The following is a 24,100-nucleotide window of genomic DNA, read 5'->3' on the forward strand; positions in this document are numbered from 1 at the left end:
GAATGCCTGAAGAACTATGGATAAAGTGTCACAATATTGTACAGGTGACAGCAACAAAAATCATTCCAAATTATAAGAAAACAGAAAAGCCTTTATAAGTATCTGAGGAGGGAAGGGAAGGGAAAGGAGAAAGGGAAAGGTACACATAACTGAATGCAGAGTTCCACAAAACAGCAAGGAGAAATAAGAAGGTTTTCTTAAATGATTAATGCAAAGATATAGGAAAAAGCAATGGAAAGGGGAAGATAAGGGATCTCTTCAAGAAAATTTGGGATATTAAGGGAAAATTTCATGCAAGAGTGGTCAAGATGAAAGACTGAAAAAAAGACTTAGAAGCCGAGGAGATTAAGAAGAGGTTGCAAGAATATGTGAAAGATTTATGGACTGTTGGAGAAGCTGTGGAAAAATTGGAACACTAATGCATTGTTGGTGGAGCTGTGAACTGATTCAACCTTCTGGAGAGCTATTTGGAACTATGCCCAAAGAGCTATAAAGCTGTGCAAACCCTTTGACCCAGCAATACCACTATTAGGTCTTTTTCCCAAAGAGATCATAAAAAAGGGAAAAGGGCCCACATGTACAAAAATATTTATAGCTGGTCTTTTTGTGGTGGCAAGGAATTAGAAATTGAGGGATGCTCATCAATTGGGGAATCGCTGAACAAGTTGTGGTAGATGAATGTAATGGAATTCTATTGTGCTGTAAGAAATGATGAGCAGGGGGCAGCTAGGTGGCACAGTGGATAAAGCACTGGCCCTGGATTCATGAGTACCTGAGTTCAAATCCAGCCTCAGACACTTGATACTTACTAGCTGTATGACCTTGAGCAAGTCACTTAACCTCCATTGCCCTACCAAAAAAAAAAAAAAAAAAAAAAAAAGGTGAGAAGGCAGATTTCAGAGAAACCTGGAAGGACTTACATGAACTGATGCTGAGTGAGATGAGCAGAACCAGGGGAACATTATACACAGTATGAACAACATTGTGTGTTGATCAATTATGATGGACTTGACTCTTCTCAGCAAGACAATGATCGAAGATATTTCCAAAGCACTCATTATGGCAAATGCCCTTCAAATACAGAAAAAAAGAACTATGGAATCTAGATGTAGATTGAACCATACTATTTCTATTTTTTTGTTTTTCTTTTTTGAGGTTTTTTCTTTTTGCTCTGATTCTTCTTTCACAGCATGACTAATTCAGAAATATCTTTAATGTGATTATACATATATAACCTATATCAGATTGCTTCCTGTCTTTGGGAGTGGGGAGGGAGGGAGAAAAATTTGAAACTAGAAATCTTTTAAAAACAAATGTTGAAACTACATGTAACTGGAAAATAATAAAATACTTTTATAGAAAAAAAGAGCTATGCAAAAAACAGAAACAAAAACAACAACAACAATAAGAACAACAACAAAAAAAACCCTTGACATCACAGATAACTGTGTTGGTATAGTTACTGATCTAGAGACAGATATTCTAGAGAAGGAAGTCAGGTGGGCCTTAGGAAGCATTGTTACCAATAAGGCTCATGGAGGTGATAGCATTACAGCTGCGTTAAAAACCTCATAAGTTTTTGTGACCAAAAAAATTAATCACCTGATGGCCAACTTCCCCAACCCTTTCCCCCTCCCATCATAATGAACCTATTTACACATTACTAAAGTGCTCTGTTGACAGGCCCATTACAAATCTGACAGAATGTATGCTCTACTTCCTTAGTCTGGAGTTAACTTTATTCCACGACTAAGTACTATATATTTACTGCTCTAGATAAAAAAAAAAAAAAGATACTTGAAGATCGTGGCATTTGAGAGACTTCATAAAATCTCTCACTTAATACCTTTGCTATCTATATTATTCCAGCAAGTGACGCAAGATTCACTCACTTGGATCCATCAAACAATTTACAAGGATTTATTAAGCATTTACTTTGTGCAAGACACTTTGCTAAGTGCTTGCAACACAGAGAAAGTAAAAAAAAAATATGGTCTAAGTCCTCAAAGAGCTCATAGCTAATGGAGAAAACCACACAAAAACAAATGCATTTAGGTAAGTTATATACAATGAGAGTTAATTTCAGAGAGAAAGTACTTGTAACATGTGGGATCATAAAAGGTCTCTTACAGAAATATGGATTTGAGGTAGTTTTTGAAAAAAGCTTTCAAAGTCATGAGGCAGAGGTGAGGTGGTAGAAAATTCAGACATGAGGGACAGGGTTGTGGCAATGTCAGGACAAAGAAGGATCTGTACAAAAGATGTTGTGAAAGTAGAAATGATAAGTTTTTGAAACAGATTGAATATATGTAGTGAATGACAATTAAGTTGTGTAGTTGGATAACTAGGATAATTGTAGTACCCTCAGCAGTAATAGGATAGTCATGTTACTGATTTTCTAGGAATAAATGCTCCCACTAAACATTTAACAATCTTTTGTCCAAAGCTGGTATGGACTGGCCCTAGCAGACTCTTTCAAGAACAACCTAGTTTGAAATGTCCAAGAGACAATAAGTGATAAGAGACTGAAACTCAAAAGAGAAATTAACCCCAATCCACCCCTTCTCCTGGATTCTCCATTCTTTTGAGTTTTGCATAACATTAATTTCTTCTGTTCTCCTATTACCTGTCAAATTACTTCTCAGTCTCTTTCATTACTTATTTATGAAGACATTTCCCAAAGGTCTGCAGAGGGTTTAAGAAGGATGAAAATTGAGAAAAGATCATTTTATATGACAGAGAAGAAAAATCTGGAGAGAGAGAGAGGAGTTTCAGTTGAATGAAAACGTCATTAGCCAAATTACTGATAAATTAGAATTGAGTAAGAGGAAAGGAATTGCAGACATGGATTGTAGATAGTTTTTGCAAGGAATTTACCTAAGGAGAAGAGGAAAGCTGCAAGATGATCACTAGTAGAGAAGGTTGGACCAAACTAGGATATTTTTAAGCATTTAAGGATTGTGGAGTCATAGATATTTAAATAAGTGTTAGAGAAGGTCCCCATGCATAGGAAGAGAGGCTTGATGTTAAGAAATTCTTGCTGACCTGAAGGTGGAATGGGTTGTCTCAAAGAGTGGTAGTTTTCCCCTCTTTAGAGTTCTTCAAGCAGAGGCTGAATGACCACCTATTGGGTGTTTACAATAGTTATTTTCTTATGGGAGGAGATAGGTAGCACAATGTATAGAGTACATGGCTGGAGTCAGGAATACCTGAGTTCAAATCTGGCCTCAGACACTTACTAGCTGTGTGACTTTGGGCAACTCATTAAATCTGACTGCCTCAATTTCCTTATTTGTAAAATGAGCTGGGGAAAGAAATGGCAAACCATTCTAGTATTTTTGCCAAGAAAATCCTAAATGGGGTCATGAAGGGTTGGACAGAATTGAAATGACTGAAAATAAATAACAACACATTATTTTCTTTTATTGGTAGTTGTATGTAGCCAATAAAATCCCTTCTAACATGCTAATTTTATTATTCAGTGAAACAAACATTTCTCTCTTCCACACCTTCTATGGTCAAACCCAACTGAACTCTAGGTTGTTCTACATGCAGTGCCTTCGCATTATATAAAGTCTAAATGTAGTCACAGTGAGTTAAGAGCACACACTTTTTTTGTCAAGGCAATTGTCTGCTTACACTTAAAGCTAATATTTTAAATAAACCTCAAGAATCATCTCTAGGTAGTCCTAAGTTGCCCATTGCTTTGAGAAAGACACTGAACTTAAAATTAACCCTGCTGAAAGCAGCAGGCAGAAATTCAGGAGAGATTTGGAATAATACAATTTCATTTTTGCTTAATTAGATAGAAATATATAATTATGAAGTACTTAGCACATAACAGGGCACTGTGCTCAGGACTGATAAAAATGTAAGCAAGAAAGACATCTCCTGTCCTCAGAAGCTTATACTTTTGTTGGAGAAGTTTTAAAGGGGTGAGGGATGCATAGGCTTCTAATATGGTGTGAAGATGGCTAGGAAGTAGAATGGAGCTCTGGTTTCAGACAACATGAGGGGCAACCTCACACACCAGAAACTGCAGTCCTTGTGACTGTGTTTTAAATTTTGGTGGTAGGTGATAAAGATGATGTCTTACAGTGTAGGGACAAAGTATAGAGATGGAACTAATGTTCATCTGCATGATTCTAAGTACTCTCATAATCTAAAATTCATTTCTTCCTCAATTCTAACTCTTAGAATCCACAGCTTTCCTCAAAAGTTTGGTTAAGTGCCACTTTGTTTATCAAACCTTTCCCAATCCCTCAGGCTGCTTATGCAATCCCTCTTCCTATTCCCTAAAATTACTGTCTGTGTGTATGTGTATACATATACACATATATGTATGTATATGTTTATCTGTATATACATACACATATACACATATATGTATATATGTATATATATATATATACACACATAAACAGAGTGACGATTGATTGATTTTGTATTTATTTTTAAGTTACCCCCCCTCTGGTTGAGCATAATCTTGAGGTCAGATTCTGTTTCATTTTGTACTTCATATCCCCAATGCCTAATACAGTGCCTAACACATAGTAGACATTTAAGAAATAGTTGATTTTTCTAAAAGACATACTAAATTTTAGATTTTGTAGAATGAAATCTTAAGTATTATATTGGCCCATTTAAGTACATTATGCTTGAAACTTATGATGAACATATTTATGATTAGGAAGACAGATTTTAGGGTGTTTAAACATGATTGACAGTACTTATATATATATATATATGGAAGATAGTGGGGTGCAGTGAGGAGAGAATGTGTTCCACATCTGGGCTTGCCTTTTAAGCAAAATTGTTATTTGTTAATTATTGCTCAGGCAGTACTTGGGGGGGAAATTCTTGGAGTCTCAAGGCTGGCCAAGATCGTATAGATTCACCTCAAGAGCAGCTTTTCAAGGGAGACACATTCTTCTTTCTCTTGCTTCCTTTTAGTTATAGTTACTTTTATCTTTGTAATACTGCCTAGAAGCATAAGCAAAGCACTTTATTTCTGGGCAGCCACTTGTCAGAAGTTAGTCCATGTTATTTTTATGAACCTTTCTAGTGCCTGAAGAAATCTAAGCCATTTTCTGCCAGCAGGTACATTTTCTAGTCTCTGAGCTACATCCTTAATGGTGTCTAAAAGGCAGTGGTGATGAAGGTGGGAGATTTGCAATTAACATTTGAGGGGATGGCAAGAGAAGGAAAAGATCAAAATATTTTAGTAAGAGAAATCTATTCTCTTTTATTGTACTGTGCTAAAATGAGATGCTTGTCAAATGTCTAGTTACTAAATACATACATTAAAATCTCATGTTTTCATTGTCGTTAGCAGGAGACATGGATTTGTTGCCTTTCAAAAAGTAGGATATATCTTTATAACATTTAATTATCAAGTGAAGCTCTCATTGAACTGAGCAAAATACAAAAGATAGAAAGCTGGCTTTATGTAACTCTTTAATATTTATCCCCTTGTTCCCATAAGATATATGCAGGGCCATATGATGTAATGGATAAAGGGTCAGCTTTAAATATATTCTGCCTCTGGCACATACTAGTTGTGTCAATGTTGGCTAGACCCTTTATTTCTCTGTGCTTCCAGGAAGCTTGTTGAGTTACAGATTAAACCTGAATTCAATCTTCTTCCATACAAGGAGATCTCTATACTGAGGAAAACATTATTTCATCCCCCCACCAGAAAAAGATTCATGGCATTAGACAGGTGGTAGAAATGGAAAGGATTGTTCAGGAACCAAATAAATAATGATTTCCTTAGAGCAACGAAAAGCCCATTGAATTTGTGATCAGAAGATGTCATTTCATATCCTGGCTCTTCCACTTATTACCTCTTTGACCCTGAGCAAATCACTGAAGGTTTCTAAGATCTAGAAAATGAGAGGGTATGACTATACAACTTCTAAAGTTTTTTTCTTCCTCTAACTACATGATCCTATGATTTTGTTTCCCATTATTTATTTATAAACTGATGATATACCTTCCAATTAAGCTCTACTCAACTTCATAGTCTTCCCCCTTTCCTTCTTGCTCTGTTTCCTGCTCTTAGCTGAAGTTTATTTCAACATAGTCCAGTTTTTAACTATCCTAAAAACAAAACCAAAACGCCCCTAAAACTGCAACATTTTTTAAAACTAGTATCTACCTAGTCTTTGTTCTTTGAGTGAGGAAGGCTTGGTTTCATGTCTTGCTTTGCGTGCCCTATTTGAAACTTGGCAGGTAACTTAATCTCTCCTTGTTCTGGTCAACTACCTGTCTTTATAACTTGCAAAAAATGTTTTACCTCTCATTGATAGAAGGCATATGTTTATCCTGAAGTTTCCAATATCTACAAATTCACAGGTTTATGCCTGTTTACACTGTTGTAGTCATTGAATCCATTGTTTTCCTTCTTGGATTTCAAGTGGAACATAGTAGAAATTTCATTTGAAATATTTATAGATTACCTACAGAAAAAAACACAAGGCTACAAACAAGACACATTCACTAAATCTAACAGTTGACCTAAAAAACAAGAAATTCTGCAAGCCATTAGGAGAAAGACTCAAATCTAAATAAAAAACATTTGAATAATGTAAGACTATACTTTCCATACCTGAAAAAAAGGAGGGAAGATAATAATGTGTTTTGAAGAGCACTGAAACTCAAGATTTCCTGTACAGGAAATCTGAGCTCACCTGTATAAGATAAATGATGGATATTCACTAAAAATAAGAGTTTGAAACATTTTTAGAAAGAAAACCAGAACTGAAGAAGTTATTTGCTTACCAAGCATCCCAAACTACAAAAATACAAGAGTGAATAAATGCAGTTAGAAACAGATTGATGAAAGACTTGTGAGAGGCTTCATTCTATATGCATAGAAAGAAACAGCAGAAATATGGAAATCTCATAAAGGTAACAGTGAAGAAGCAGATAGAGGGCATTGTGCACAGAACCAGGTGACACCCTTCCACAGGTGATGCATCTTTTGAATGACTACAATACAAAATGAGAGAGTACAAGAAAAGATATAAAGGGAGCAGGAGGATAGAGAGGAGTAAATGATGTACTAGGGTCAAATCAGTAAGTGGAAGGTGACTGCTCTGGTTTCAGAAAAAGAAGAACCTGAAGAAGGAGGAAAGAACGAAGGAAAAAGTTGAAAAGGGAGAGGAAGAAGGAGGCCTTATTTGGAGGTGGGAGGGGGTTCCATTGATGAATGCTTCCTTGAGTGAAGGGAGAAAAAAACTTTAAACTGGATGAAGTCTGAAGAATGTGATGCCTCAAAAATCTCCTTGTCCTAGGAGGAAAGAGTTGGAACCTCTAGGGATAACTAGAACCTGGAGGGGTAGGAGAGCATGGACATAAAAAGAAGATTTTCAGGCAAATGTAGAAAACAAAGGGCAACAAAAGGGGGCATAGATCAGTGTGGGTGGATATTCCTTATTATGGAGCAGTATCCTTTTTGATGTTGGCATTGTTCTGAAAGTGCGGCACAATGGAAAAGGAGAATCCATGGCATAAGCCCAGCAAGACAGTGCTACAAAAACCCCAGAGGGCAGAGCCTATAATGGATACTTTTGAAGCTTTGACTCTATGAAGAATTCAGAAAAAAGAGACTAGATAATTATATAGTCATGAGTCAGAAAGTGAGGGCCTAGAGTTAACTGAAAGAGAATATACATAACAAAAAGAGTAAGAAAACTAATTTTTGGCAAGGAATAAAAAATGAAAAAAAAAACTAATGGATAGGACTAGTTGAAGGGAAGGAGATGAAGGAGGAATCTATTATATTGAGAGGGTAAAAAAGATGGAAGAAAAATTATAAATTTAAAGGGAAAGGAGTAACGGTTAAGAAAAGAGGATCTGGTATGAGGAGAAGAGAGTCAGTGGGAACAGGACCACTTTTTAAAAAATATTGAATAAATTAATTGAAGGAACATACTTTAGCATTTACTTCAGATGAGGGGGAAAAGCATAATTTAAAAATTAGAGATAGATGGAAGATCATATATACCCAACTCCTAAAACTTTAAATGCAAATGGATTAAACAATCCAATAAAATGAAAAAGAATGTCACACTGAATGAGAAAACAAAACCTATTCTATATTCAAAATTTTGACAACCTCTATGCAAAATCATGTATCATGTTTTTGTGACTATGGCTTATTTACAGCCATTCTCTGATGTAACTTGAAAATTTTCAGAGATAAAATGTCATCTACTGTCATTAAAAAATAAAAATAATACGTTGTTATTGTTAGGTCATTACAGTCATGTCTGACTCCTTGTCACCCCATTTGAGTTTTCTTGGCAAAGATACTGGAGTGGTTTGCCATTTTTTCCGGGCCATTTTACTGATGAGAAACATTCTCTGAGCTTCAAAAAGACATAGACAATATTGTGAACAGTAGTGACAGGACACTTCTATATCCCTTTGTCAGTTGCACATAAGTCTAAAAGAAAGAGAAACAAAAGAGAAATATTGAACTGAATCCATTTCTGGAGCAACTAAAGTGAAATGATGTATGGCATCTTCCAAAAGGGAAAACAGTAGAATATGCATATTTTTCTGCACTATGTGGGACTTTTACCAAAAAAAATATGACCATGTACTATCATATAGAGATATTGCAAAAAACATGTAAAAAGACAATAATTGTCATGGCAGCTAGGTGGTGCAGTGGATAGAGCACCAGCCCTGGATTCAGAAGGACCTGAGTTCAAATCTAGCCTCAGACACTTAACACTTACTAGCTGTGTGACCCTGAGCAAGTTACTTAACCCCAATTGCCTCAAAAAAAGACCATAATTGTCAATATATCCTTTATAGAACACAAATCAATAAAAAATAGCAATTGTTTCAATGTCTACAAAGTTTACAGTCTCAAATGGAGACTTAATAATGGAATCTTAAATAATGAGAGGCCAAAGAAGAAATCATAGGCAAAATTAAAATGCTATAAAAGAAAATGACAATAATGAAACAACATACCAAAATTTCTGAGCTGTAGCTAAAGCAGTCCTCAGGGGGAAGTCATATACTTACAATCATACATTTACAAAATAGGAAAAAGAAATATTAATGAACTATGCATATTTGCAAAAATTAGGAATTCAGCAAATAAACCTAAAGTAAGTGGTGAAAGGGAGATATTAAAATTAGAATGGAAATAGATAAATTGGAAAGAAAATATGATAAATAGAAATGATACAAATATGGGTGGGCAAGAGATGTATTTTTAACTAAAGAAGTAATGATATAATTACAAAAGATATAGTAGATAGATTTCAGTACTTGAAATGAAAAATCTTATGTACAGATAACATTCATCTAGAATGAGAAAAGAAGAGGTTCAATGGGAAAAAATACTTCGTATCCTTTGATAAGCATTGGGTATAAGTCTCACACACACACACACACACACACACATACATACACACACACACACACACACACACACATACACATACATACACACACACCATTCCCCAATATATAAATTGTCAAAGGCTATGAAAAACTATCAAAAAACTACAGAGTATATATAAGAACATAAAAAACCCCTCCAAGTACTAATAAGGGAAATGTAAAACCAAAACAGCCTTGAGATTTACCTCATGTTATGCAAATCAGCAAAAATGACCCAAAAAATGGCAGTAGTAAATGTTGGCAGGGTTGTCGTGAGATGGGCACATTAATATATTGTTGGTAGAGCTGACAAGTTGTACCCCAATTTTGTGAAGGAATTTGAAGTTGTGAAAATAAAATTACTAAGATATCTATAATCTAAGGTTGCCATCAATAAGCAAAAGATCCCCATATGCTCAAGAATATTTATAGCAGCACTTTTTTGTTATAGCCAAGACTTGGAAATAAAATAGATGCCCATAAACTAGGAAATGGCTAAAAGAATATGGTACATGACTATAATTGAATATAACTGTGCTGCAAGATATGATGTGTAGGATGAATACAGAGAAGCATGGATATATCTGTATGTCATAATGTAAGCTGATATAAGCAGAGCCAAGAAAACAATATGTATAATAACTACAACAATATAAATGGAAAGATAGTATACCAAAAAAATCAAAAGTGAATGAATGAGAATTAAAAAGATTGAGTGGGACTCAAAGAGATTTGAGACAGCTTCCTCAAACTACTCCTTTTGGGAAGTGGAAGATCCACAGTTGTGAGATATTGCATGTTTTCAGATTTGTTCAATGTAGTGCTGACTATTTTCCTTTCTTAAAAAAATACTATTTGTCAGATGGGATGGCTTTTGGGGAAGGGGAGAAGGAGGGATACTCTGGAGATGTAAGAAACCAAAAATATCAATAAAACTCATGAAAAAAATTGAGAAGCATACATTTTGGATTAAACAACTGACATCAAATTTTTAAATAGTACAAGTTTGTTTTTATTTTTGTTTTTGTTTTTTGTTTTGTTTTGTTTTTTGGTGAGGCAGTTGGGATTAAGTGACTTGCCCAGAGTCACATAGCTAGTAAGTGTCATGTGTCCGAGGTCAGATTTTAACATAGGTCCTCCTGACTCCTGGGCTGGTGCTCTATCCACTGCGCCACCTAGCTGCCCCAGAAACAGGTTACTTTGTTTTGTTTTGTTTTTATGTGGGGCAATTAGGGTTAAGTCACTTGCCCAGGGTCACACAGCTAGTAAATTGTCAAGTGTCTGAGGTTGGATTTGAACTCAGGTCCTTCTGAATCCAGGGCCAGTGCTTTATCCACTGCTCCACCTAGCTGCCCCTGAAACAGGTTACTTTTAAAGGTTGTTTTCCATCATAGGAGAAACCAAACCCTTAGGGTTATAATTCAACCCTGGTTAAATTTTTTACAAGTCCCTGGGGTAGCAAGTAGGACTTAACAGAAAATAATGGGTTAATTTGAGCAACCCAGAATTTGTTCCTCTTCTGATGAGAATCAAAATCTTTTAGGTAGAGCTATAAACCAAGAGATGTATATGAGTTGATGAAGTAAAAGGTACGTCTTATCAGAGGGAAACCTAGTTGTTGGTTATTATGGTTCCTGTAATTCCTTTGTGTTTTTGTATATTGGCTTTGAGCTTCAGTATGTTCCTTGTTTTCTACATTCATTTTGTGGTGTAAAATAAATGTTTCCTTTATTGTTTGTATTGTTACCATGACAACAAATGTGGAAGATGGTATTAGTTAACTAGCATCTGTAGAAAGCCAGATATAAATTTTATTAGGATGTTGCCAGAGGAAATTTTCTGCGTGGCAAAACATGCCCAAAAGATAAGTCTTTGGGAGACGTCCCAAGGTAGAACCCAGTCCATATAAAACCATAACCAGAGTTCTTTGTCATGGGTTATTGAGACACTGAAAAAAAGATCTCCCAAGTAACAGAGTCCCTAAAGTTACATTCTTGGACCAAAATAATTTCCCACAGCTCTTTTTTTCTCTTTTGTTCCTATACAATCAGTTATATACCTAAGAACATAAAGATTTTTTTCAGGAGCAACAGCTGAGAATATTATACTCTCCTTTCTTCTATATACATTCTACAGGCAGCCTCAGGGTGAGAACAAAGGTTTATGGTCTTGTTAGGATAATTGGCAGCAATTTGTGCCTTCTTGGTTCCACAAATCAACTCTCATGTCTCCTTAAGATTTTTTTAAATATATAATGCAAGATTTAGTAATTATATAATGGGTATCATATTGCTTGCCTTCTTGATAGGTCAGCTAGGGGATAGGGGGAGAAAGAGACTTTGGAACTGAAAATATTTTAATTAAAAGTAAGATAAAATTAAAATAAAATTGAGGCAATATTTACAGTCGTTTGAAATTAGATGCTTATTGACAAAGATTTTGTCATGAGGCCCATTTGGAACATTGAGAATTATCTGTGTATCTCAACTTACAAAACTAGTATGATCAACCTTCTAGGTATTTATGGTTTTATGAGTAAGTATCCATAAGAAACAGTTAGATATCATATGAACAGATTGAAATGTACTTGGAAAAACCAAGACTGAATCTCTTGAATACAGAGCTGATTCTCTTCTCTGGTACTAGAGACCATGCTCTAAGGTAGCGTATACTTATTATCTCTTTTCTCTCTCTTTAATTTCATCTGGACCTTGATAAGTGTTCTTTTTCTTAACTCTACTGCTAGTTACCAGGTTGCTTGGGGGTGGTGGGAGAAAAAGGAATAGATGGATAGGAGATAGAAATACCCTCCTCAATTTCTGGCCTCTGGTAGGGATATGTCATAAATAAGTAAAACATGTTCTTTGTTCACATCTGGCTCTCCTTTGGACAGACAGGGATCACCTTCCACAATACTTCCATGTCTACTGTAGTTAGTACTTATAGATTGTCTTTTTAAAGTTGCATTGCTTATCTTTGGCCATGTAATAGGAAAGTGACCCTATTACAGAAAAAAGGACATATTTAAAGTAAAATTTATTGAACAAATTAGTCCCTTATTATCTTTGTTAACGTGTCTTTTCTTTAAAATTTCATCATCTGGGTAGAATTTATTATAGATTTCCAGATCAGGTACCACTGACTAAATTAATTTTTAATGCTCACTGAAATAAGAAACAACTTTATATCTAGACTGGTATGATGAGGCTAATGTGATATACTTATAGGTCAATTCAAAGGCAACCAATACTCTTAAGAATATACAAATAGATTTTCCCCTGATTCAACCTTCCTAACCTGCTATAACAGGGAATACTGTAATTAATAAGTATGTGTATCATTTTTTTCTAGCTTTCATGTGAGATCTGAGATCTTGGAGTTTTATGTTAAAGAAAAACCAACATTTAGGGAGCATATTTTTAGGGTATTGTCAAGGTATAAGATATTCAGTTTGAGGGGCAGCTAGGTGGCACAGTGGATAGAGCACCGGCCCTGGAGTCAGGAGTACCTGAGTTCAAATCCAGCCTCAGACACTTAACACTTACTAGCTATGTGACCCTGGGCAAGTCACTTAACCCCAATTGCCTCACTAAAAAAAAAAAAAAAAAACCAACAACAAAAAACAACAAAAAAAAGATATTCAGTTTGATGAATCAATATTGTTGGCATTAAGATGTGCTTTAGAAAAAAAGCATTGAAGAAAGTGAAGAAAAGAGAATCTGTTGTTATCATAGGAAGAAATTAAAACAATTTCATTTCATTCCAGTGGCAAAACCCATTAGTACTGGAATCTTTCCTTATTGTTGAAAATAAAGTCTTATGCCTTTGTGAAGGGTGAGGTGGAATTGATGAAAACAGTAGTTAATTCTTCAGTCTTCCCAGAGGCCTCCTGGAGTCACTGCATCTTTTCAGGCCAGGTACTTTTGTCTTCCAGATTCAACAGAGCAGATGGAAGATACCAACCCCACTTCAAGTTGCTAAAGGAAAAGACTCTGGAAAGAAGATGGCATGAGAGGAGGTAAAGGTTTTCATCACATCCCCATCCATAGTTTGGTACAGTAGAGACTTCAGAAAACTTCCCTTTGGATGAAATCTAGGACTCTCTCTTTCTCTCTCTTGATTGAGTTGAATTACCTTAGTACCAATGGAAGAGTTCTTTCACTCCGTATTGTCTAGTAATTATTTTCCTATACCTTTTCTGATTTTCCTTTTGCTACCAATTTGGATAAATGGATTTCCTTTGATAATTACTATATGTATTCATTTTGGAACTGGTATTTGTAGAGGAAGGAGTCAAGCTTCAATTATAGATCTTAGTGTTCTCCTTCCCATCCAATACTGAATTTGCAATCAGATGTTGGTTTGAAACTTGAAACTCATATTTCTGAGACTAATAATATTCAAGGTAGAAGATAGATTTGTATTTTAGGCCAGAAATACCTTTTTTTTCCAGAGCCATGAGGGTTAAGTGACTTGCCCAGGGTCACACAGCTAGTAAGGGTCAAGTGTTTGAAGCAGCATTTGGATTCAGGTCCTCCTGAATCCAGGTCCAGTGCTTTATCCACTGTACCATCTAGCTACCCCCCAGAATTTACCTCTTTCTGAAGAAAGCACAGTAGCTGGCCTCTAACCTCTGCTTCTTCTGGAGATTGATCAGGGAAGAAAAGGCTAGAGATGTCTATTCTGCCTCCCTTTGAACCACTCAAATATACTCAATTGCCACATGTGTCATTTGCAACACATTTCTATTTTCAACACATGGGCCTTGCTACATTCAGTTTCATGCTTAGTTACATTGAATCATGCCCTCTGGTAAAGTAGAAAGCAAGCCTTATTCCCACCTCTGACACGTACTGATTGTGTGATCCTGAGCTATTCTAGGAAACTCTTTAAGATGCTAAGTTCAAACAAACAAACAAACAAAATAAACTGTACTGATAGAGGTACTTTCTTCACATGGGAGTTCCCGATACCCAGGTATCTCTACATTGAATCATCAACAATGAATCTTATGTTTGAATTTCCCAGTTGTCTACAAGTTAGAGATGATTGGCACAGATTTTGAAATATATGCTATAAGTATTTATACAGCATATGGGGAATATCTCTTCCTATTTATTATAATCATAGTTTGAAATGACAAGCTGAAGTGTGATTTTGCAAAGCCAGTAAGAATTTCTATCATAGAACATCATATTACTTGTTTGCATTACAATAGCAAATGTTGATAAAAGTGAGTATCTTACAAGAGGAACTGGGGGGCAGCTAGGTGGCGCAGTGGATAGAGTACTGGCCCTGGATTCAGGAGTACCTGGGTTCAAATCCGGCCTCAGACACTTGACACTTAGTGGCTGTGTTATCCTGGGAAAGTCACTTAACCCCAATTGCCTCACTAAAAAAAAAAAAAAAAAAAAAAAAAAAGGAACTGCCTGGGGGCCTAGAGTGGAGGAAGGTGTTTGTGTCTATGTGGGGTGAAACTAAACATTGCATTGCGCTATATCATAAGTTCACTAGCAAAGGAAATTATTATTCTTATTATCTCCATCTCTTTTGTTTTCTAAGATAGTTGTCAATGCTGCTTTCAGGTTTTATAGGAGCCGCCATTAAAAATTGAAAGCACATTTATCATTTTAAAAGAAAATTATATGTAGAAAATACTTGGCTCATAATGTCTAGGGCTGTACAATATAAAATATCTGTCTTATTTTAGCATGTAGTTATGGCAAAACTTCCTTAATATATACTCCCTAATATGGGACACAAAATATTTAACATATTTTCTTGCTGAAAAATGTGTGTAAATATGCTTTATATGAACAAATTGACCCATCTGAGAATAAGTAGTTTTAAGTTGGTTGTTACTGGTAATTAAAATTTGTCCGTGACATTATGGACACCTAGATGAAAATCTACTTCTAGTGACAAATATGTTGCAAGTAGGTTATCATAGAGTTTTAACCTTACTTTTTATGAAAACAACTGCCAGCAGACAAATATTTTTACTTTTTTCATCACTTACAAGGTCTGATCCTATGGAGAAGTAGTTGTATTAGTATGATGGTATTTGAGGACCTTTAAAATGAGTTAAATTCTGTAAGAATTCTACTTGGAAGGAGGCAATTAAATATAGCCTTATTGCAACCAAAGCATGGTCCTGTAGTCTAACAGTAACTGAAGTAATATTAACAGAATATTAGTGGTCTAATTTTATGTTATATTAAATGCACTTAAATGTAGGGCTATATAGCTTACACATAATTTTTAAGTCCTGGCTGACTAGGGAAATTGTAAATGATTAGTCTCTCTTCCTCTGTATAAATAAAGTACTTGTATGAATTAAGTATTTGTCTGGAAATAAGGATGACCAAGATGACCAAGGTTAGACATCTTTCTCTGATACTAGCTGTGTGACTTTGAACATCATTTCACATCTCTTTGCCTTAGTTTTTTCATTTGTGAAATGGGTATAATAATTACTTTAGTATTTACCTCATAAGTAAGTTGTGAGACATAAATGATGTATTGAAAATAAATCTTTTTTTTTACATTTTAAGGTAGGATAAAACTATTGTTTTTTATTGTCACATTTCTTATCTTTTGGTTAGCAAATTTCTGACAGAAATGGTCTCAGGACAACTTGTCAACTTCTTGTTTTACTATAATGTTGAATGTTTGGAGTACTTTGTACAAGAAGACAAAACAATTGATTTTTGTAATCTGATAAAAGTGTTGGGATCATCCGTAGACTCAACAAAAACATCTTTGAGATAACTCCAGTAGCAGACGGGATGATAAGATGAATATATCATTTCCTTTTCCTACATAGTTTTTATTTCTTCCATTAGATCTCTGTATTTTAAGAGCTCCCCCCCCATATAGTTCAGGGGTTATAAATATTTGCTGTGGTGATATCTATTAAAAATATTCTTAACTTTGTATGGATCAGTGTTATAATGTCATGTCTAGACAATTGTAGGTAACAGTTTTGTCTCTTTCCAATATAAATTATTTGTTGAATCCTCTATAATATTCAGGGCTTGTATTTGTAGTACAGGATTTTTCATTTATTAGCTTAGAAAGACTTTTTTAAGAAAGACTTTTCAAATTCTAGCTATTTGTGTATCTTTTCTTGGAATTTATTTGTTGTTAAATTTATGTAACCCACAGGAATATATTGCACTGTTTTTGCAATTTCTTTGCAAGTTCTACATTGATTTTCAAGTCTAGGTTCTCCAAGAGGTAACTTTTTGTATAGTTTTGGGTGGTAATGGATAACCTGAATGTTTGCTATTACCATGAACCCACATTTCTATAAACTAAACCAGGAGGAGAAACTGATTAATAATTTTAATGGCTGAAAATAGTGTGAGAACTGAGAAAAGGCCATTGCATTTGTCAATTAAGAGATCATCAGTAACTTTGCAGAATTATTACGTATTATATATTATACTTAAATATCAGTATAATAATTATAGCCAGCATTTATATAGTACTTTGATGATTACACCTTATAAATATCACATTTTATCTTCACAACAACCCTGGGAGTTAAATCTCATTTTATCTTCACAACAACTCTGGGAGTTAGGTGCTTCCTAGCATTGTATCATCTTTAAATTTGAGGAGCTTGACATTGATAAAGGTGTAAACCAGCATAAGGCTAAGTACAGATTCCTGGATCATTCTACTTTAAAGCTACTCTGAGTTGATATTGAATGATCCCAGATTCTTGAACTTTGGTTTCAGACATTCCAGTAGTTACAAACACATCTAATGATACTATTATCTAGGTCACAGCTTTTCACCACTTTCACAAGGAAGGTGTGAGACTTTGACCCATTTTTTTCACTCTAAAATATATGTAAGCTATGATTATAATATTGTTATAATGCACCAATCAACTTACAATTTTTAAAAAGCAGAGGGTATTTCTGACATGAGATCTTGTGGATGTAACCACTCTGGCTCTTTGTAATTGTGATGTCCTTTTCTACATATTCATATGCATTTAATATTGCATTCTAAAATTTTATCAGAAATTGAAGGAGTGTATTCTGTATGATTGTAAAATAATATTCTATTTTTACCCAATTACATATAAAACAGTTTTAATATATTTTTTTAAGTTTTGAGTTCCAAATTCTATCCCTCCATCCTCTCACCATTCCCTGAGATGGTAAGCAATTTGATATAGGTTATACATATGCAATCATGTAAATATTTATGTATTAGTTATTTTGTGGGAGAAAACTTGAATTAAAAAAAGAGAGAAAGTGAAAAGTAGTATGCTTTGGTCTATATTAAATGCAATTAGTTCTTTCTCTGAAGACAGTATTTTTCATCATAAGTCCTTCAGAATTCTCTTGCATCATTGTATTACTGAGAATAGCTGTCATTCACAATTGTTCATCAAACAATATTGCTGTTACTATGTACATTATTCTCCTGATTCTGCTTACTTCACTCAGTATAAGGTCAGGAAAATCATTCTAGGTTCTTTCTGAAATTATCCTGCTTACCATTTCTTATAGCACAACAGTATTCCATTTATAATCATATATTACAACTTGTTCAGCCACTCCCCAGTTGGTGGACATCTCCCCAATTTCCAATTCTTAGCCACCACAAAAAGAGCTGCTAGAAATATTTTCGTACAAATATGTTCTTTTCCTTTTATAAAAATTTCTTTGAAATACAGACCTAGTAGTGGTATTCCTGGATCAAAGGGTATGTACAGTTTTATAGCAATTTGGGCATAGTTCCAAATTGTTCTCAGAATGTTTGGATCAGTTCACAATTCCACCAACAGCACACATGTCCCAAATTTTACACAACCCCTCCAACATTTATCATTTTTGTCAATAAGAATTGGGTGAAGAGAAAGAGGCCTAGAGGCCTACAGCTATCTATATCAGGAAGCCAACATTTCTAGCTCCTCTGTCCTGACAAGAGAGGGTGAAGCACACCTTCGTCGTCCCACAAGCCTCCTGTCTAACCTGGAAACATCAAACGTGACTTCCTGACACCAAGGAACTGACCTCCCAAGCCACATGGCTTGCTGTCAGACACCTTCTCCTCATGGCAGAGCTCTCCTACATAACTCTCCAGCAGGTGGTCGTCACTCCAATTGTTACACCTTCCTTACTTATGCTTTCTCTTTTTGGTGTTACATATCCTTATTTTCCTCAAAGAATCTTTGTAAGGTGGAACCTAACCTCCTTCAACATTCTGGTTGCCCTAATTTATATAATCTCCAATCTTTCTATATTTTTCCTAAAATGTTTTATGCCATGTCAAAAATAACACTCTACAAGGGATTTCACCAACACAGAGTTTACCAGGACTGCTATCTTCCTGAGCACTTTGTGTCATACTAAAGACAATTTCCAGAATTTTTTCTCAAGTTTTCTATTCTTCTTATTAGTGGTTGCCTCCACTGGTTCACTCTTTCAGGGAAGCCCTCATCAAAGCTTAGCTGATGCTAAGTCCTCCACCACCTCAGCATTGTTATATACTTGCTACTCTTTGGTTTTCACAATTTCCAATTATAGAACCATGATTACATCAACTCTGCCATTTATTGTGGATATCAAACTATTCCTCTATGGTCTAAGTGTCCCTCCTTGGCCACCACTTGATTATATTTATTGTCACCATTTTTTAGAATGTGAGTTCCTTGATAACAGGGACTGCCTTTCTTTTTTGTGTTTGGACATCCAGTTCTTAGAGTAATGGGCAAATAGTGTTCAAGAAATACTTTTTTTTATTCATTAGCATCTAAACATATCAGATTTCATAGGAGAAAATAATTTGGTTTTAAAATAGCCATGAAATACAAGAAAAACCTTTCAATCCATATAATGTATACAACCCTCTAGTGACAAAATTTATCTGTGTGGAGAGCTGATTTTTCCTTATATAATACTCGTATAAGCATATTACTGGTGTCTGCTTCTGAACGCAAGTTGAAAATCATTGTGCTAGTTATATTTTTTATTTATTTCCATCAAGTTGCCAATGCTGTAACTGATTGATATTTTGGTAGGGTTTTAGAACTTCAAAAAATACTTTCAAAGACAACTGGATTGTGGAAAGGTCATTTAACATTTCTTATCCAGTTCCAAGTTTACCTTGTGTTTCCTAAAAACAAAAGTACACTTTATTTTGCATCTTTTGAGATCAAGGGTTAACATAAATATTTTCTCAAATTATAACCTTTCAAGGAAATTGTATAGGTTCTATATTTTTTCCCAGTTGGTACTCAAATTATCTAATAGTTAAATGTAATGATGTATTCGTATTAGCTGAAGCATTTGTTTTTAAATGGAAAAAATACATTTTTGCAACATCAATTTTGCATCAGTTTTAAATTTTAAAATGGAATATTATGGTATTTTTCTATTCTAGAAACATACCAGTATTCTAAATCTCTCTTTTTTCATTACAAAGTGGTTTTAGTATCTTGTCTTAATATCTTTCATTATCTTAAATAAGTCCATTTGTCTAAAAATTCACATTTATCAGAAGTGATTTTATTATAGTGTAAACTGTAACCAAATGTTGAATTACATGAGAACATAATGCATTTCATGATCAAAAAAGACTAATCCATAAAAACAAAATAGGCAAGAAAATAGGGGGTTATTAATTCTTTATCTGTTATGATTGGAATAATCTTTTTGTAGATGGTTTATAGGGACTAAATGTTGGCATTTGTTCAAAAAATCTGATTCTAAAGCTATGTCTAGATTTCATTATTAAAAAATACAATCCTAAGAAAACAAAACATAAAATAAAAATTAAAAATACAATTGTCATGTTACTTTTAAAGTACTGGAGTTCCTTAGAATTTCCATTCATAGAGAGTAATAACTGCTGTTTTTCTATAGTCTTAGCATGGCATTTTTTTTTAATCCCTGAACTTAGAAAGCAAAAACTAATGTGAGGGGCAGCTAGGTGGCACAGTGGATAGAGCACCGGCCCTGGAGTCAGGAGTACCTGAGTTCAAATCCGGCCTCAGACACTTAACACTTACTAGCTGTGTGACCCTGGGCATGTCACTTAACCCCAATTGCCTCACTAAAAAAACAAAACAAAACAAAACAAAACAAAAAACTAATGTGAGCACTTCTGTATATGCAATAGAACATAAAGAGAGGGCTGTATATAAGACATGACTATATATATATATATATATATATATGCATATAGAAATATATATTACTTTCTTTTTTGCATTATGCAATAAATTCAGGATGTTATTTTGAAGTTGTCCTGCTTATCTAATTCTTTCTGGTCATCTTTCTCCTCTTTTATAATTATCTAAAAGTATATTTCATTGATCCTCTTTTCCTTATATTTTTTGGAGGGGGAGAAAACACAATTGCTAGTTCCATTTCCTCTCCAGCCCCAAGCACCCAATTTTGTGATTTTTTCATTATACTAAAATATCATCAATTTAAAAAGACATGGTCAGACTGAAATGAAAATCCGAGCATGCCATTATCTTTGCCTTTTTGTATTTTTGTATTTTTCTATTGGTGTGATAAATTTCTGCTGATAGATCAACATGGTCAGGACATAGAGTATATGAAATATTTTGTAAATGATTAATCCTTGATCTATAAATGCTATTATCTTTGTTATTATTTATTCCTGTTTCTAATAACAACAGGTCAGATTTAGAAATGTAATTCAAAGATATGATATTGTAATTTCTCTGCAGAGAAAAAAAATATCTTCACTGGTCTGAACCAATGGCGTTAATTATGTTATAACTATACTTTATCCAACTTAACCAAGTGATACAGGTTGGAAGAAACTTAGAAGAGAAGGCTTTCAGTAATTTCTAAACTAGATTAATTTAAATAAATATCCCTATGTCTTCTGAAATTTTTAGAAGTTCGGTACCCATAATTTATATTCCAGCTGTTCTCTAAGAAAGAGATGATTCCTCCAGGTAGAGAGTTTTACCCACTTCCCAAATTTCCTATTTTGATCAGTTTTGTTTTAATTTCTTCTGTCATATCTAGTGAAACGAATGAAGATAGATCAAAATTTAGGAATTGGCATAGAAGATAAATGATTCTGTCTTGAGATGTTTCTCTCAAAAAACAGATTAGGGAGAAAATTCTGAAGTAAATGGATATTCCTTATTGAAAGTTTGAGTGCTCAGAACTGTTTAAGTGGAGGAATATTAAATACTGAAATTCTCATCACAGAAAGGATGTGTTCCTCTTTTCCAGTATAAGTGTGCATGCCCTACTTTGAGAACCCTGGTTTGTGGTATGAGGTATGTTAGAATTATTTATGCTTACTGTGAAAGCCATACTTCATATAAATAGATGTGGATGTAAATCAGGGTATCTAAATATCTCAAAATCCTGATTTAGGTTTATCCCCAAAGCACCAAAATTTAGGGGGCATTCAAAGCACTTATATCCGTTCACCAGTAGGCCAGTTAGTGCGCAGTAAAGAGAACAATTAGATAAATTAGGAAATTTTCCAAATAGTTCTTCTCTCCTTCCCAGGGTAGTGATAGAATAAGCTCATACCAATTCTCAAGAGCCAATTAATTTGTAAATTGTAAATTTGAATTTACACTCCAGAAATTGACAAATTTATTGTTGATTGTCTAGATTTAAGAACATAATAGAGAAATTGTTATTATTTTAGACAAAATATAAGTATGTCGTCTCTTTCCCGACTCTCAAGATGGCGGACCAAAACCCCCCAAAGGAGCTAAAGGAAAAAAAGGTCAAAAAAGAAAAAAAGGAAAAGAAGCCCAAAAAGGAAGATGCTGCTGAGACGGTGGTGAAAAAGCCTCGAAAGCATTGCAGCCACAACCCGGTCCTGGCCAGAGGGATTGGCAGATACTCAAGGTCTGCCATGTATTCCAGGCGGGCCATGTACAAACGCAAGTACACTGCACCCAAAACCCGGATTGAAAGGAAAAAGAAAGAGAAGGTACCTACTACCATCTCAAAGCCAGTTGGTGGGGATAAGAATGGAGGAAACCGAGTGGTGAAGATCCGCAAAATGCCTAGGTATTACCCTACCGAGGATGTGCCTAGAAAGCTGCTCAGTCATGGCAAAAAGCCCTTCAGCCAGCATGTGAGGAGACTCCGATCTAGCATCACCCCAGGCACAGTTCTGATCATGCTCACTGTCCGCCACAGGGGCAAGCGAGTGGTTTTCCTGAAGCAGCTGGCTAGTGGCTTACTACTGGTAACTGGACCTCTGACCATCAACCGTGTTCCTCTGCGAAGAACCCATCAGAAATTTGTCATTGCCACTTCTACCAAGGTTAACCTTTCAGGTGTGAAAATTCCAAATCATCTTACTGATGCTTACTTCAAGAAGAAGAGGCTCCGTAAACCTAGACACCAAGAAGGAGAGATTTTTGACACAGAAAAAGAGAAATATGAGGTTACAGAGCAGCGCAAGGCTGACCAGAAAGCAGTGGACTCTCAGATCCTGCCCCAAATCAAGAAGATTCCTCAGCTCCGTGGCTACCTGCGTTCTGTATTCTCTCTCTCCAATGGAGTCTATCCTCACAAACTGGTGTTTTAAATGCCTGGCAGAGAACTCTTATTAAAATATTTGAAATAACAAAATATAAGTATGTCATGAATACATTTTTTGGGGTAGATCTGATTATTAAATATTTAATAGCACATTCTTCTCCCCATCCCACCACATATGTATTCTTAGTGAGCTCTTCCCTAAACTGTCCTACTATTTTACTTTTCTCTGTGATATGTTTGACAGTGATGACCTCTCAGACTTTCTGCACAAGTCATTTGTCTTTTGGGATCCATATTTCTCTTCCTATGAGAACTTTTATTAAAAGGTCAGAGGTTTCCCCCTGCTGCTCCACTCACCCCCTCAAGTAAATTTCCTCTTAGTTTGCTTTGTGGCCCTTGTCCTGTTTGACAGCTCTGCTAGTCAGAGTATATTCCTCTAAACATTTCTTGCTGGGATCTGATCAAATATAGGGCCTCACCTTCAATAGTGGATATTACTTATAATATGCTAGTTTATTAATTTATTTACTGTGTTTTTAGAAGGATGGCAGATCCACAAAGTGACACTCAAAAATGCTTACCACTCGTGGTAAAAAAATGTCTAATATAAAACTCCACAGATGGAAGCTCCATATAATTCAGAGGGGTTAGGGATCAGTTAGGACCTAACAGAGGCAGGATACAGTCCAAACCTCACTCTTCAACTTTGATATTTTTAACAGGAATTCTTATAGCAAAACACCATAATCAAGTGTTGTAGTATCATGAAATTAGAGAGACCTAAGTGCCTGGTCTCCAGCTGGGGTAAGTAGGTGGCTCAGAGGCTAGCGTGCTGAGCCTAGAGTCAGAATGACCTGAGTTCAAATTTGGCCTTAGACACATACTAGTGTCGTGGCTGTGAGAAAGTCACTTAACCCTATTTGCCTCAGTTTCCTCATCTGTAAGATGAGCTGGAGAAGGAAATGGCAAGCCACTCCAGTACCTCTTCCAAGAAAACCCCAAATAAGGTCACAAAGGGTCAAACAGGACTGAAATGACTCAACAACTCTTTGCTTTTGCTCCCACCCCTTTTTCTGCTTTTTGATGGTGTGCTACCAAAACACAAACTTTCAGAGGAAATTTGGAAGAGTGCATATGCATAAAAGGAGAGACAAAGAAAATAATTT

General features: G+C 35.2%; 1 protein-coding gene across 1 annotated transcript; it reads left to right on the top strand.

Moving 5' to 3' along the window:
* Nucleotides 1-22,107: 22,107 nt before the first annotated feature.
* Nucleotides 22,108-23,024, top strand: LOC122752742 (60S ribosomal protein L6-like). Its single transcript, XM_043999632.1, has one exon. The coding sequence runs from the start codon at nt 22,123-22,125 to the stop codon at nt 22,978-22,980; it is 858 nt and encodes a 285-aa protein (XP_043855567.1). The 5' UTR covers nt 22,108-22,122; the 3' UTR covers nt 22,981-23,024.
* The last annotated feature ends 1,076 nt before the right edge of the window (nt 23,025-24,100 follow it).

This window comes from Dromiciops gliroides, chromosome 4 (assembly GCF_019393635.1).
Source record: "Dromiciops gliroides isolate mDroGli1 chromosome 4, mDroGli1.pri, whole genome shotgun sequence".
Lineage (NCBI taxonomy): Eukaryota > Metazoa > Chordata > Mammalia > Microbiotheria > Microbiotheriidae > Dromiciops > Dromiciops gliroides.